This window comes from Ostrea edulis, chromosome 4, assembly GCF_947568905.1.
Source record: "Ostrea edulis chromosome 4, xbOstEdul1.1, whole genome shotgun sequence".
NCBI classification, from domain to species: Eukaryota; Metazoa; Mollusca; class Bivalvia; order Ostreida; family Ostreidae; genus Ostrea; species Ostrea edulis.
This window is the reverse complement of record NC_079167.1, coordinates 77,824,064-77,841,255: the sequence shown is the minus strand read 5'-3', so window position 1 is coordinate 77,841,255 and position 17,192 is coordinate 77,824,064. Positions and strand designations below refer to the sequence as shown.

The 17,192-nt window shown below is 33.9% G+C and overlaps 1 protein-coding gene across 1 annotated transcript in view; it reads left to right on the top strand.

Moving 5' to 3' along the window:
• The window catches only part of LOC125672579 (receptor-type tyrosine-protein phosphatase alpha-like), a 122,817-nt gene that overhangs the window by 69,762 nt on the left and 35,863 nt on the right, over positions 1–17,192 (top strand). The window contains exon 7 of the mRNA XM_056161471.1: positions 9,739–9,879. Coding sequence (XP_056017446.1) covers positions 9,739–9,879 — 141 coding nt within the window. The remainder of the gene's footprint in view (positions 1–9,738; positions 9,880–17,192) is intronic.

Below are 17,192 nucleotides of genomic sequence, written 5' to 3'. Positions count from 1 at the left end.
GTCAAATTTTAATAATTTATCAATATAATATCCTTAATCTATTAAATTTGGTATAAACAATGATAAATATCATGAATTCTCACGTTATGAAATATTTCAGTTGCCATAGCAACCATATTTCGGTATTTTATAACAAGGTTTTAATAAGTAAACTAGTATGATAATTAGTATCAGAAAGCATCACAGGTCTGCTTATTACCATGTGATAGTGTAAACTCATTATCATATTATATTTGAACATATAAATGGATGTAAAAGTCTGCTTAAATTAGCAATATGAATGATTAATTCCTTTGTTACCATAGCAACCATTATAAGATACATGTATATGGTTCCTTTAAGTTTTGAAGAAAAGTGCTGACTATAAAACTGATTTGTGTCAGGAAGCAGAAACGTGTGTGCCTATTGTTAATTAAGTGAAAGTGTTCTGTCATAATCTTTATAATTGTTATAAAGTACAAATTTCATAATGTTCATGGATTAGTCAGAAGTTGGTGTAGCAAACATTTAAAAAATCTTCAAGTCAAAAGGCATTGGTAGAAGATTATTACATTTAAAATGCATATGGATGCAATGATAATGTATATGATGTGGGGAATTTGACTAGTCCACAAGGAAATAACGTTAATGTGATGGGACTCTTTCCCAATACCCAAAGACGAAAACGCAGTCACGGACATCGTTCATATAAAAGACCAAGTATAAATGATGTCACGTTTGATTCACTTTTGCCTCACGTCAACAGACAATTGGGTCCACATCATATTCGTACAAAACTTTACTCTATTCCATTGAGGGTTTTACATACGTTATTCGAAGAAGCTATGGCTAGTCTATACTTGGATTTTTCAACACCTGAATATAGACTTAACTCTGTGATCATGGATGTTGCCTACCACAGGCTCTATAAACCAGCACGGACCATGGATGATATGCCTTCCAAATCATGCCGTGAGTTCCTTAAGCTCAAATTTACAAACAAAGGAATAGATGCCGTCAACATAAGCAACATTCTTCGTCATAAAAGGGTTCAGTCGTGTATTCCAACTTATTTCAAGTTCAAGTCTACACCCTGTATTTCCTACAGCTATATTTCTACTATTGCATCCAAACTTTTTAATTATAAACAAACTTTGCAGTGCTTAGATATAGACCATCTTATACGTAATTCACCAACATGTTTTTGTTCTTCATCTTCTTTCAACTACAGTGCAGCTGGACATGTAATTACTGGTGATGTTAATATAGTTGAAAATGAGGACCTCAAATCACTTATTCTTAAAGGTCCTAAATACAGAGAACCTCGGTCTTTTAATTGGCGACAGAACTTCATCTCTATTATGAGTTCTGTCGAAGATTTTGCCAGACGATGGGCTAAATATGAAAAACAAGAACTTGATACATTGCCAGAATGGGTTAAAAGCATAAGAGGGATATTAAAATCCCGCATTAGACACATGAAAACAAAAGTACGTACCATCTATCCTTCTGTGTTTAGTAAACCAGAAGTGATCAAAGAATTAGAGAGGTTACATGAGGAATATGTTTTGGTTCCAGCTGACAAAGCTAGTAACAACATTGTCTTTGTTTGTAAGGCTCATTATTACAACTGTATTTTAAACGAACTTGGCATTAATTCCACTTTTGGTAATCATACTTATACTCCAACTGCCCTTTCAAAAGACGAAATTCTTCAAAACCATGCTTCAGTTTTAGACACATTTAATATTCCAGTCAATGGGTCGAATGAATATGAGTTACCGTACCTATACTGGATTCCTAAACTACATAAAAACCCTTACAAACAAAGATACATTGCTGGATCCAGTAAGTGCTCTACCAAACCCCTATATTTGCTCCTCGCGAAAATGTTAACAGCTGTGAAGGAGAAACTTCAAACTTACTGTGCGACTACATATGCCAGAAGTGGTGTTAATCAAATGTGGATTCTAAAAACTTCTAAAGAACTTTTAGTAAAGTTGAAATCACAGAATTTTTCCCAAATCAATAGCATTAAAACCTATGACTTTTCAACACTATACACGACCATTCCTCACGATAAATTAAAGACTAGACTTTTTGACATCATAGACAGTTGCTTCTTCAACAAAAACGGAAAACGGAAATATTCATATCTAGTGATCAGTCATTCAAAAACTTACTTTGTTAAACACCACTCTGATTCCACGCACAAGTACTCTGAAGTTGAAATAAAAAAATATGCTAGAGTTCCTCATTGACAATATCTTCGTGGTCTTTGGTGATCAGGTCTTCCAACAGTCTGTTGGAATTCCCATGGGCACGAATTGTGCTCCTTTGTTAGCTGACCTGTTTTTATATTCATATGAAGCAGAATTTATTCAAAAACTTCTACGTGAGAAGAAACAATCTCTCGCTGTGACCTTCAATTCGACTTTTAGATATATCGATGACGTTTTGTCTATTAACAATGATAGCTTTCATTCATATGTCGATTTGATATATCCCTGTGAGCTCGAAATAAAGGACACCACAGAGTCGTCCACTTCTGCTTCATACTTAGATATTTTATTGAAAGTAGACATTAACGGCAAACTAACAACTCAACTGTATGACAAACGGGATGATTTCAGCTTCTCCATCGTCAACTTCCCACATTTATGTAGCAATATTCCATTATCACCTGCATATGGTGTTTATATATCTCAACTGATTCGATATGCAAGAGCTTGTTCTGGGTATAGTCAGTTTTCAAATCGAGGTAAGCTACTGACAAACAAGTTGATGGTACAGGGATTTCAACAGTCTCGATTGAAGTCAGCATTTCGCAAATTATATGGTTGTTATAACGATCTAGTTCGTCAATACAACCTCGCATTGGGTCAAATGCTGTCTGACGTGTTTCATACCGATTGTTAAGCCGTTCTTGGCACACTGATTTTGACTGCGGATAACTCCGTTTACCTGATCAGGATATGGGGCTCACGGCGGGTGTGACCGGTCAACAGGGAATGCTTACTCCTCCTAGGCACCTGATCCCACCTTTGGTGTGTCCAGGGGTCCGTGTTTGCCCAACTATTTATTTTGTATTGCTTGTAGGAGTTATGAGATTGATCACTGTTCGTTATTTTCACCTTGCATTATTACATTTAAAATGAAAATGAAATTTTTTGAATGCGTTTGAATTACATTGTATTGAATAGAATTTTTATTTTTCACAAGATAAAATTACGTATTTATCTCTAGGTATTTCCTGTAAAAGCATTATATGACTCTGTTGAATAATTTGAATTTTTAATTATTACAAAGGGGAAAATATGAAGAAAAACGTGTTACTATGGAAACGATAGGGCCAGCAACCATAATCATTGAAAACAATTTAATGTACTTCAGTAGATTTATTCTATAATATCATAACTTTATCTTTGCATTCATAACTGGTAAAATATACTAATTAAGAAAGAATTCAATTTTTAGTTTAGTTGCTATAGAAACCTACTTCCATGGAAACATTATGTTGGCTATTTAGATTTCTTTTCATTTACATTTTAAACTACAAGTATTTTACCTACTTATACTCAGTTGAATCAGTTTTGACCAGAGATAGCTAGTCCAAAAGTCCTGTTATGAAAATGTTGATAATCTGACTGTTTTGTCGCCATGGAAACATTAAATAGGAACTATAGCAGCTACATGTAACTGTAGTATATTAATGATTGGGCATGTTTTCTTTTCCCAACATTTTCTTGACACTGATTTTGATCAGCTACCCACATACATCTGTACTAAAGATTTCTAAATTGTTTTGTGTGTCAATTAAAGCTGCAAGGTACCAGAAAGATGATGCTACTGAGGTCATAATTTACTTACACCACCCTTTCATTTCGTTTCTTTCTTTCTCGATTTATCCAATTTTAGTGGGGAAAAAACAACTGAATATGGATAGCCTTTTCGCATAAGTGCACTTTTCTAATTACTTTGTAGCAAATAATTTCATTCATTTCCATGAACATCATATTCTGTGATGACGGCATTAAAAAAGATTTGCAATGCAAAATCAATGCCCATTAAAATTCCCAACACATCCATTGTTTATAACGACACAATTTACAGGGGTGCGGGATTGCTGTTGTTAAAAACAGGTTTAGGTTTTGTATCAAAATTATAATATGGGTTTATGTGTCATACATGTAAATTAATGACTTATAAGATGCATGCATTAGAAAAAATACTGCCCAACTTCCATTTCGGGGTTGGGGTGGGGTATTATTTTGTTTTTAAAAGCAAATTTTGTGTCCATGATGGTTATATTAAGAATATGAATTTCAAGTTGTCCTGTTTCTGTCAGAGGTATCCTGATTGTTTTCTATTAGATTAAAATTGTACATTTTAAATTGCAGTCTATGAAGCTCTCAGTTAGTGCAGGAAATGAATTAAACAATCTTCAATTATATGTTCAAGCTTTATCTAAAAATAAGTTTGTAAGCAATGACTAACACACTATAATATTTGTTTTTGCATGTATATCAGTATTTTTCTGTAAACTATGGACATGCACAGTTGCATTGTTCAGTTGAGTACAGTTCCTTCCATGAAAGGGGATGAGAAATTCAAAAACAGGTCATCAAATATTCTCCAACAGTTTCATCCTCTGTAATTTCTCAGTGGACACATTCCAGCGGAAAAAATCTTTAAACAAGTTCCAGCCATGTTGGATCCACTTAAATGTTAATGACCCACAACTGTGTTGCCATATGATGATGCTGAGTCTTATACATGTACATTCCTCACAGAAAATATTTCTGTCTTAATTTCATTTAGAACGTCCAATCTTGAATCTGCAACCCTGACAGTCAGAGCTACAAATGTATATATATTAAAAATAATAAATATTTCTTGCTGATTAATAAGTTTAAATAACATCAGAATAGAGCATTTGCAAACTTCAAAATGAAATTGAATTGACAGATTTATGAATATTTACAAACGTTAAAGTTAATGTGATAAATCTTATTCACAAACACCTATCGCCACAGGCATTTCTCATGTAGAAGATTTTCCTTGAAGTTTATATTCAACGGTGAATTGCATATATGGATAGATCTATATATTTGTTTACTGTCTAGTTATTATACAAACTGAGGCAAAATGAATGATAGCAAAGTACTTACGGATCTGAATTGTTATGACAACACATTTAATGCCACCTGTGCGTTTCTTCTCAGACGTTTTTGCATACAAGTTCTCCCTGTTGTAATCACGATCGCAGCGTAAATCCACTGATACATCATCATTGAAAGCTACCCATCGAGAGCATAACGGTCTCCGACAAACACTTAAATATCAAATGAAAAATTCTAGTTGATTTAAAGACTTAAACCAGCTCAAAATATCCAAATCACAACTCACGAATTTCTACTTTCACTTCGGAAAAGGGACGTAACTTGTCTTGATCGTGAATATACTTGGAATACGCATTGCAGTCAAGAGTCGAGGTGATCTAGATTTCGGAAAAACTCGCAATAGCGCAAATTTTAAAATTAATTTATTTTCTTAAATGAAATATGACATCTCTACTTTTTTGATATGATATTCTAATCGATACAATACACATTTATCAATGTAAGAACAATCCACCAGTGGTTGCGTTTCTGCACAAAATTGAAATAATTTCCTCTCATTTTCAGTGGGATTTTGGGGTATTTGAGGGCATATATTTCATGTTAAGGCATTGCAGCAAATTAATTTTACTTTTAAAAATTACACACAACATAGCTTAATTAAATAGCAATGGAAATCAAATGAAAAATGCATATACACATTTTTATAAAGGAAAATTCAAAATTTACTAAGGCTCACGTCTTTGCACAAAATCGGATGTCTTGTTGCCATGGAAACACGAGTCAAAGCCCATTTTGAAAGGTATAATGATTTAAGGACTGAAGTATGTATACTTTGTGTAAAATTTCGTCAAAATCCGTGTCGGTCGTTTTCCACATGTGTTGATGCTTACAGAGAATGGCTCTTCAAGCGACTTACATGGTATGTCACAAAAGTGAGGATGAAGGATTAACTCATCGAAAAAAAATGAGACTTGAAGCGAGAGGTGTCCGAAATCTAGTTAGGTACCTTGTGGTGTTGGTAAGGAGGGGGTGACTCATGTGTGAAACAAGAGCCTGTGCTTACAAATCTGGTATGAATTATATAACGAAATGATAATGTTTGCAAATCAGATGTTTTTGTATGAAATATATCGTGAATTATCGGTCCATAGATTGTATCATCCTGTATTTCTATCCAAAAATAAATTAACATATGCTGTATCACAAAGTCTCACACAAAATGCATCATAAGAGGGATATCAATTGATCTTATCATACTTTCATGTAATATACTCCAATCTGATTGGTCGAGAAGCATTTGAAAACAACATTATATTTCGCTCTGAGAATAGAAAGCACGCACCCTAGGACGACAGTATTTAGCAACAGAAAACATCACTTGACAACGGGTGATATCATAAAGATTATCACATGTGTCAAATTTATACTCGTATGGTTCGCCGTAAATTGTTAGACGACATCGTTTGAGCGTTTGTAATAAACGCGAATACCCGCATTAATATACAAAGCATCGCATGGTAGTAATTGATCAAATCTCAACAGACAAAAGTTTTTCTGCTTTGATGTTTAAATAACATTCAGTATAATAAAACAAATATTGCATGTAGTCGGCTACGCCTCGCTCGAAAATAGTTTTTTTTCAGGGTGAAAATGTTCAATGTTACCTTCAACTGCATGCAATATCTAGATTTATTATATAGCTAATAAATAGTCTAATATAAAATCTGCGTAAAATCTAGATAATGTTAGCGTTCAGTATCCTGAGAATTTATTGAACGCTAACTTTGCATTGCGAAAATTGTATGCGCCCGAAACATTCCGAGTATGAGCGTTCAATATTGACGTTACCGTAACGACGTAAACAAGCCAAAATGGCAGACGACGGTCCTCCGAATCTGACAGAGCCGGTATTTGATATTTACTTAAGCAAAATGTTTTACTGTACATAAATTATGATGTCCCCATTTACAAAATCAGTTTGCTTCATACATTAATGACGGATTAAATGTTGAACAGTTAAGAAATGCATGCTGTTATTGCACACTGCCAATATTGATGAATTCTCGTCTATTTTGGAGTAGTTTGAGTTAAAAGGGATATAATTTAACAACTAAATACTTTAGCTATATAATAAAAGGGTTATTGAACTTATATAGGTGAATATTGGCACTCGTTGGCTGTCAAAATGCACTCGCAAGCTCGTGCATTTTCACAGACAACTCGTGCCAATATTCACCAATATAAGTTCAATAACCCTATAATATTATGACCCTTCATAATAATGCAGTCAATTTCATTGGTCGAGGGCTGGTCACGAATTGTCTCACTCACGTGCGGTAACTACTCCATAAATTTTAATGGCGCAAGCGAGATAACTATACTAAACGTGAATAAAAAATTTGCTGGAACGTTAATTAATAAATTCTAATAGTGACGTCGGTGTCAACATTAACGGTTACAAATAACGATTGAGAACATAGATATTCCCAATTTAATGCAATTTTGCATTTCGCTTAATGATTACTTTTTTGTTTTATGAAATACGTTACGAAAATTTACGCTTGACGTTATGTTTTTGTGTCATTCTATTATGACGTCAAAATTGAATCTTTTCGTCCCGTTAATGCTGGTTTAACTACTGTGTTTTGTTAACTTATAAACATCAAATGAATATATGACATTGAATATGAAATAAAATAGTGCATGTAGTTATGGGCAACATTGATTACACCCCTCGAAAACCATTAAAAATTTATCTAAATCTGTAAGAAAAGTTGTTACAATTTTGTTGTCGTTTAAACTTCTAAATATAGTACAAGTCAATAAATATTTGATATGTTTTATTTAGATTCTAGATTCTAATAAAACCATCATGATAGGTGTCCGAAGGTGATAACCCTACTAATACAAGATACTTTGTGATATCTCCCTAAGTGTATAGTGTATTACACAGTTGTTTTATTACACAGTTGTTACACTTTCCTATTGTGGGAATGGTATCAGTACATACTTGTTTGCCAGTTTGCCGTGACACTCAATCGTGTTTGTACCGTGCTCTTTTTCTAACGTTTTACATATTCCAGTTTTCTTCATCGATTTCAATGTTATGATCACAATACATAGCATATAGATAAACGAAATGTGGTTTTCTAATAGAAAGTTGATACAAATAGTCAAATCTCACAGCTTATATATTGAGGAAAAGTTTTTCTCTTTTTTCCAACTGATAACAGTGTCATCAAAAATTGGTAATTTCAGTTATGAGACAAAGAGGGCGTTTTGCTGGTTTCTCGCTCTATGTGTCGAACACAACTATAAAGGAGGATGGATATCTATGTTACAAGAACGGACAGGAGTTACCGACCTTGGATTTCAGTACAACTTGTGTTAAACATGGACGTTACGTTATATTCTACAATGAAAGACTTGACAGGAAAACTTATCCTACCGGATATCAAATAGAGACAGTTTACACAGAATTGTGTGAAGTAACTGTAACAGGTATTATTATATAGCTAATAAATAGTCTGATATAAAATCTGCGTAAAATCTAGAGAATGTTAGCGTTCAATATCCTGAGAATTTATTGAACGCTAACTTTGCATTGCGTAAATTGTATGCGCCCGAAACATTCCGAGTATGGGCGTTCAATATTGACGTTACCGTAACGACGTAAACAAGCCAAAATGGCAGACGACGGTCCTCCGAATCTGACAGAGCCGGTATTTGATATTTACTTAAGCAAAATGTTTTACTGTACATAAATTATGATGTCCCCATTTACAAAATCAGTTTGCTTCATGTATTAATGACGGATTAAATATTTAACAGTTAAGAAATGCATGCTGTTATTGCACACTGCCAATATTGATGAATTCTCGTCTATTTTGGAGTAGTTTGAGTGAAAAGGGATATAATTTAACAACTAAATACTTTAGCTATATAATAAAAGGGTTATTGAACTTATATAGGTGAATATTGGCAACTCGTGCCAATATTCACCAATATAAGTTCAATAACCCTATGATATTATGCTACCAATTATACAATTAAAACCCCATTTAGTGTATGATAAATGTAAATAAATGTGGTGAATATAGTAATATTGTGTGTATCTATTGTACTGTATCATTATCCAGTGTGTAAATTCGTTTCTAAATGAGGAGTCATATCTTCAATACTTTACATGCATATATCTATAGGTTGTAAAGAATCCAGTTTGTATTAATAAATAAGGTGCTATATGTTTGTGCTACCAATTACACCTATTGTACAATAGATGTAAATGAATATGATAAATACAGTAATATTATGTGTTATATTGTGTTACATCATCGTACAGTTAAATCCGTTTGTGTATGAATGAATGAGGTGGTATATTTTCTCTGTACTACATCTTTAGGTTGTAAGAAATCCGGTGTGTATGGACATGACTGTGATCTACCCTGTCCAAACAACTGTCAGGAATTGAGATGTGACATTGTCAACGGAACGTGTTTGGGTTGTACTGCAGGATGGGTGGGGGAGTTTTGTAACGAGTGTAAGATTACGCTTAATATTTCATTTATACATGAATGACACTATCATGTATGAATGCAATTGAAAATTAAATCTTATCAAAAGAAATATTTTGTAGCATGCCCAACTGGATATTACGGTTTACAGTGTAGATCTACGTGTACTGGACACTGTAGAGACAACGTGTCCTGTAATCACATCACTGGACAATGTGACTGTGGATGTGGTAATGGATGGACAGGAACAAAATGCAGTACACGTAATTCAATTTTGTCATGATCTTAAAGATGTCTGAAGCACACAAAATACATATACTAACTGTAGTGGAATTTTTGAAAGATACAAACGACGGAATATCAACGCATTGTAAATTTATACTAATGAACACAGCAAAAACTTAGTAAAGTAGCTTCGGATGTGAAACGGAAAAGTATATGCTTTATCAAAATAATAAATTTTCGGATAAAATCATATTTTATCAGAGTGTCCTGCAGAATCATACGGTCCGGATTGTGTGTATAACTGTAGTGGACAGTGTCTGAGTTACCTCCCCTGTAACAGGATAACAGGGATATGTGACGGAGGCTGTAATCCAGGATATACCAGGGAACTCTGTGACAAAGGTGTGGTGTCGAAAGTGTAGTTTGATGTTTCAAATACGTTATCGGTGGTATTACAGAAGTATTTGTTGTTTCTAAGTTGATGAAGTAAGCTCTAAATAATATTGCGCATTCAAGTTTGTATTTTCATATTTGATTTTGTTATCAACCTAAATATTTTCCCATTTAAAGCGTATACGATTTAGAACCAACATTTTAACTGTTTAACCAACTATCATATTTATTAGATGAAACACAAAGCAGAAATACGAAAAATATAATTATTGATTATTAATTAGGACATTGGATATGTTTTCTTTTAAATTACAAATGTAATAGATATGTTGATATATTTACGCAATAACACTGTCTTGTTTGAAGTCAGCAATCCACGCATGTGCATCTGGTAAAAACTATACATAGAAAATGAAGGTGTATAACAAAACAGTTATAGTCTGTGTCCTCAGACAACAACTATGTTGTTTAACCCTTGAACGATTTGTGGCCGTCAGCTTAGGGCTTCGGGCAACAGATTCGTTCTCTGGTCAATCAAACAGCAGTTGTCATCGGACCCAGTCAATAACTGTATAATAGAATTGGGCAACAGGTAGCCCCTATATAACCTTTCTCCCGAGGTACAGAGTCACTACATGACATACATGTACATTGTACTTATCATAAATACAAAGTTGCAATAATCATATTAAATAATATTATATTAAGGAAATACGAAACTACGGACGTATGTATACATATCATAACATGTCAGTAGTAAGTGACATAATTATTTTTGTTATGACAAAACGATTAGATATACATGTACACTATAGTACCTGTACTTTGTTTCTCCACTGGACTGTTTCCTGTCATCCTATTATTATTTGTAAGCATTGGGGAAGTACCCACTGTTATTCGCGAGATTATTAGTACAGTTACATTATTGAATATTATAGCATTTCGTTTCATATTTGTGCTGTTTGATCATTCACATCATGTTTGTGTGTGTTTGGGGTTCTTTTCCTACCACTCTTATAATTTTTCAATCTATCTTTGGCTTCCAGCACGTTCATCTGAAGAACTATGCATACATTTGGCACTTGAATCTGGCTATGTTTTGCTCAAGAACATGTTTGGTATGATGAAATTATTAACAATTGTTATTACATTGATAGTGTGTTCAGTTGGCCGGTACGGATTGAATTGTTCAGAGAACTGCAGTCCCCATTGCCGACCTGAAAGTAATCATTGTAACCATAGAGACGGACATTGTGAACATGGATGTGACGATGGATTCCAAGGAAGTAAATGTGAAGAATGTAGGTATCCAGTTCTTATTGAACAATGTAATATAATAGTCTAACGAACTTAGAATGGTATTTTATTTTTTACCCAAAATAGCATACATACACATCTACACCTGCCTGTCCTTTATTACCTTTATTGTTCATTTAGGGAAGTTAATCGGTAAAAATGAAATACCTTACATGGTGTGAGATAATAGATAGTATGAACATACCAGTATGTTGGAGTATTACATGGATTTTGATCTTTCGTTATGGACGGTGGAATATTGTAATGTTCTTACTTCGTTTGATCTTTTTGTGTGACGTCATTACATCTACATGTAATGTTTGACATTTTCCGAACGCCACCTTTCGCGCTGATAGTCGTGTTTCTTGAGTCAATGGTTTTTTCCCTGATCTCGGAGTAAAATAGTACCCAGGTGTTTAGTAATATTTGATGTAGTTTCTTGTATGATCTTGCTCATATTGTTTACTATCTCGCATGTGTTGATAAACACTTTTCGATGAACAAATTTTGTTCAAATTGTATTTTGTCACAACTAAGGCCTAGCGGAAATCGAAGTTCGGAGACAAATAGGAGTGGTGCGGTTGATTGGTAAGTTGTTTCGAGTCTCGTCGATAAGTTTTAACCCCCATTGAGACGTCACCAGCTGTAAGTGAAGCACTGCGAATGTAGATCTATACTTAAGACGCAGGACCGTATCAAGAGTTTTTATTGTACAACAACCTGTAGCGACATGGGATCTCCGTTTTAAGGTCATATCCGAAAGGTTATGATTTTAACTTCTTAATGTCGAGTGTTTAATAAAAGAACAATCACTACCTACATGTGTGGTTCCATCGTAGGTTTTAGGTGACCATGGCATGAGAGGGACTCGAACTCATGGCCTCCCGGTTACAATGTGAATACTCCATCACTGAGCTACCGCGACCGGGAAGTGATGTGGAAATCATATCTAGAGTCATGTGTGCGGCATAAATGACAACAGACAATGCATCTCCATATGAATATACAACTCATTCTTCTGAAATGTTGACGATTCACATACAGATTGCATCTGGCTCACTGACCTTATCCTACTGTCACATATCAAAGAGAATCCAAACAATGGAACTTTTGTGTACACTGTGCAATAATATTAATATCGCTATTTAGAGCATACTTCATTGAAAACAAATGTAACAAGGGTGTTTTAATTAATTTCATATTCTTTTACGTTCCATTCGAGAATGTTTCACTCGTATAGAGATATATGATAAAGAGTGAAAAAAAGTCTAAATCGTTGAATAGAGACGTCACCATAAGCCTATGCTAAAGAGTTTATGTTCGATATCCGGTTAGGCTCAATTTCAAAAAGTGAGAAAAGTTTCAACGAGGTAATGTCTCGTGATAACCAATTAATAATTTCGTAATATGCTGAAGAGTGAAAACATTCTGAGTTAGTATCTCGTTATGACGAGTTAATCGTCTCGTTATAACAAGTTAGTTATCTCGTTATAACGAGTTAATTATCTCGTTATAACAAGTTAGTTATATCGTTATAACGAGTTAATTATCTCGTTATAAGGAGTTAGTATCTCGTAATAACGAGTTAGTATCTCGTTATAATGAATTAATTATTTCGCTATAATCAGTTATTATCTCGATATAACGAGTTAGTTATCTCGTTATAACACATTCATTATCTCCAATATAACGAGTTATTATCTTGTTCTAACGAGTTAGTTATCTTGTTATAATGAATTGGCTATTTCGTTATAACGAGATAATGATATCCCTATAACGAGAATGCTAAATGGTCAAAAAGATAAATCTTACGGAAACGTAGTAGGACCTTCTCTTATTCCCGAAATCTAAGATTATTCTTAAAACAAGTCGTAGCATTGATACAATTACATGTACTTAAAATAGATTGTAATCGTTTGTAAAAATACATATCTTGTAAAATAAATCATCAAAGTATATATCAATTTGCAAATGTTTATAAGTTTATATATATTTTTCCAGTAATACCGGCCCCCAAGGGGCAGGATTTTAACAAACTTGAATCCGCACTATGTTGGAAGCTTTTTTGTAAATTTCAATTTTTCTCGCCCATTGTTTCTTGAGAAGATTTTGCCCTAATATCGAGTTAGCTCAAAAATTTTGTCGAACCATTGTGGTATATCAAAACGATAAAATCTAAATTTCTTTTTGACAATGGAAAATTGGTATTTTTGTTGATAGAAGAAAATATATCGTCACTTATTCAATCGTTCGGAACTACAAATGAAGATTTTTTTGTCATCTTAACAACGCGAAAAATTGCTACGTAATACATGTAGTCATCATAAAATAATCGTGAGCAATCCAGAGATTGTATTAACTTTAATTTTGCGATTATTAATTAATTATAATCGTTATGTTTAGATTTTGGAAAGAACAGGACCTGAAGATTTCCATAGATACTAACTCGTTATATAACGAAATAATTAACTCGTCATAACGAGATAATTAACTCGTTATAACGAAATAAAGTATTATTATTTTTATTATTATATTATTATACTAGCTCGTTATTTAAGGAATGACTTTAATTCTGGGGCATATTATACGAGTATAATCTGGTTTGGGTCAGTTTACGCTTTATAATCCAGGATTAAAGTAATTCCTCATAACTTAATGCAAGAGACAAAGGTACTAACCTTCGATTATCAAAATGTATAAATTAGGAAAAATACAAGTCAAATGAGCCGGTCAATGATTCACTTAGCAACAACAACGAAGCGTCTTGCTGTGAAGGCAGCCATCTTTAATCCTAGTTCTGTAAAGCGTAAATTTTGTCATGACAAAAACTATGTGTGGGCTATGCATGCAATGCGTAATTCACTGCCATTTGGAGATCGACTTTGAAGTCGCTCATCTCAGACAGATTGAAAAAATACGTGAAATTGCAATGTTTAGGCCTACCCAAAGTAAGTCCAGATTAGAATAGGTCCTCAGTACCCCAGCTTGACGTAAGAGGCGACTAAATGGTGCGGTCCTTCGGATTAGACTGCAAAACCAGAGACCCCGTGTCACAGCAGGTGTTACACGATAAAGATCCCTCACTGCTCATTGGTCGTAAGTGCCGAACATAGGCCTAGATTTTGCAGCTCTTCATCGGCAATGGTGACGTCTCCATGTAAATGAAAGTCTTGAGTGGGACATTAAACAATATACAATCAATCATCGAAAAATGTAGGTGTATTGTTGAATCCGATACTTCATTTTATGTCTACAAGAACAAGTATACACTCTAAAAGTAATTATTATTTCATAGGAAAGATTCAGATACCACGGAATACCCTGCTGACAAAATTTTATCTTAGTCATTCATCTTAAGTTTGACTTTATAGGTCAATGACAAAGCCTGGAGGAAGTTGAATTTTGTTCATCTTTATGGGTTTGTTAAAAAAAAATATCGAAACTATCATGCATATTCAGATACCTTTTGTTTTTCTCCTTAATATCTATCAATTTGCAATAAAACTTTTAAAGCAATCCTCGTTTTACAAGCGTTGTCTTTTGTTGTGCTCAGGAGATATTTTGCATACTATGCAAGTGTTCAATTTTTTTTCTTCAACAATTGAGAAAATAAACATCATTGAATACTTCTACACAACATTTTTAGCTCACTTCAGCCAAAAGTTCAGGTGAGCTTTTCTGATCACCTGTAGTCCGTCGTTGTTACATTTACGACTTTGTCTCCAGAACCGCTGGACCAGTTTCAACCAAACTTGACCAAAAGCATCCTTCGGTGAAGGGCTTTCAAGTTTGTTCAAATGAAGGCCCATGTCCCTTTCAAATGGGAGATAATTACAATTCGCGTGTGACTTAAGGTCATGTGTTAGAATTATTCAGAAAAATGAAGCTTTTTATATCCTATTGTTTTGGGTGTAGTTCATTTATTTATATTACAAAACTAAAGACACTTTTCAAGTACCAGAACATATACAGTGGAGCCTCGGTAATGCGGACGCCATTAATCCGGACGCTTCACCTTCCGGACGATTTTTCTAGGGAACGGAATTTTTATACATTATTTTGCATCATTAATCCGGAAATTCGCGTTCCGGATCCAGACGGTCACTTTTTAGTACAAAACGTTATAATTAGCAAGGCGTAAATTATAAAGAAAACAAGCCAAACTATCTAATTGAAGCCATTACCTGTACCCTGTTAACACCTCCCTATAATTAGGTGGTGTGTGATGATATGTCAGTTAGATAGCACGTGCCGATCGAGACATTGTATTGCCAATTTTCGCACATAAGATCTTTATTGCGTGTTGTGTTGATTTTGGTAAATAAATCTGTAACATATTATTTTATAGTCTTGATCAATAGCCTAATAGTAATAATAAATTAAATATCATGCCGTAATGATAATTAAATTTTGTATGTACCTGTAATGTTAGTTTCACCCGAGTTTTGTTCCGTTGTTATCGCAGCGTGAAAATAATAGGTGCGCGTGGCTAGATCAAAGCAGTAGTAGGTCTTGATATTACGAGCTTAAATGATTTTCTTCTCCCGATATTATTTTGGATAATTATAGAATAAGAAATATAAACTCTGGCAGATTGAATTTTGGTTTAAGAATGTTGTCAACTGACATGATAATCACGAAATTCTTACATCAACTTTGGACGGTGAAAATTGTTTTAACAGACCGCCGAACCCGTGAATCGTGACAGACATTACCGGCGTCTTTAGAATTAAAAGTGTGATGACATGTTTGAAGTGTAAATGATTATGTTAGTTATTAATGATTTATTTACTTATAGTTACATAAAGTGCTTCATTATTTGTTTTAGTGCATACGGTACACAGTTTTGTATATTTATTTGTAGGGCTCATATATATGTACAATGTAAGCACAGGCAAATACACTGAACACGTACATTAAATTCTAGTGCTTTAAAATACATGTAAATGTTAACATTATCATAATTTATTTACTAATGCAAATGATCAAATCCAATGATAGAATGTGTTTAATTCAATATGCATCAATAAAGTAGGCATATAATGGTTACTTATGTAAAGATAGAAAATATGCGATTCAATTATCCGGACGCTTCATTTATCCGGACGATTTTGCTGGGAACCAAAGTGTCCGGATTAACGAGGCTCCACTGTATACGCCTCCTGTACTTTCACTTCGCATGTTTACTTAAGATGTCAAGGGTCATATGACCAGATATACAAGCCGCAAATAGATGATCATAAATCGATACGGTGCACAATCAGCTGTACATAAACCAATAAAAACATGCCATGGTAGAAATGTATAAGTTTCATAGAATCGAGTATTCACTGTCCAAATTGCATCATCCGCTTGCAAATAAGTTCAAAATGGCCCGCAAGATGAAAACCTACACCTGCATTTTGTTTATTTGTGTTTTTTCTCGAGTTCAGTGTATTGTTCAAGAATATTTCAAGATTTAGACAGTGATTTCTAGATAAAGCCTTGATCAAAGCTTTCAAATAATCCCATGGTATCACTATACATTTATTTTCCTCTTACCGCCGTCCAGTTTTATCTTCGATATGCATGTAAACATGCTATCTAATTAATATTCAAACGCAGTACTGATGTAGAATATTGATCCAAAATTAGATACTGGAAAGGGAGTTAACACGGCGGG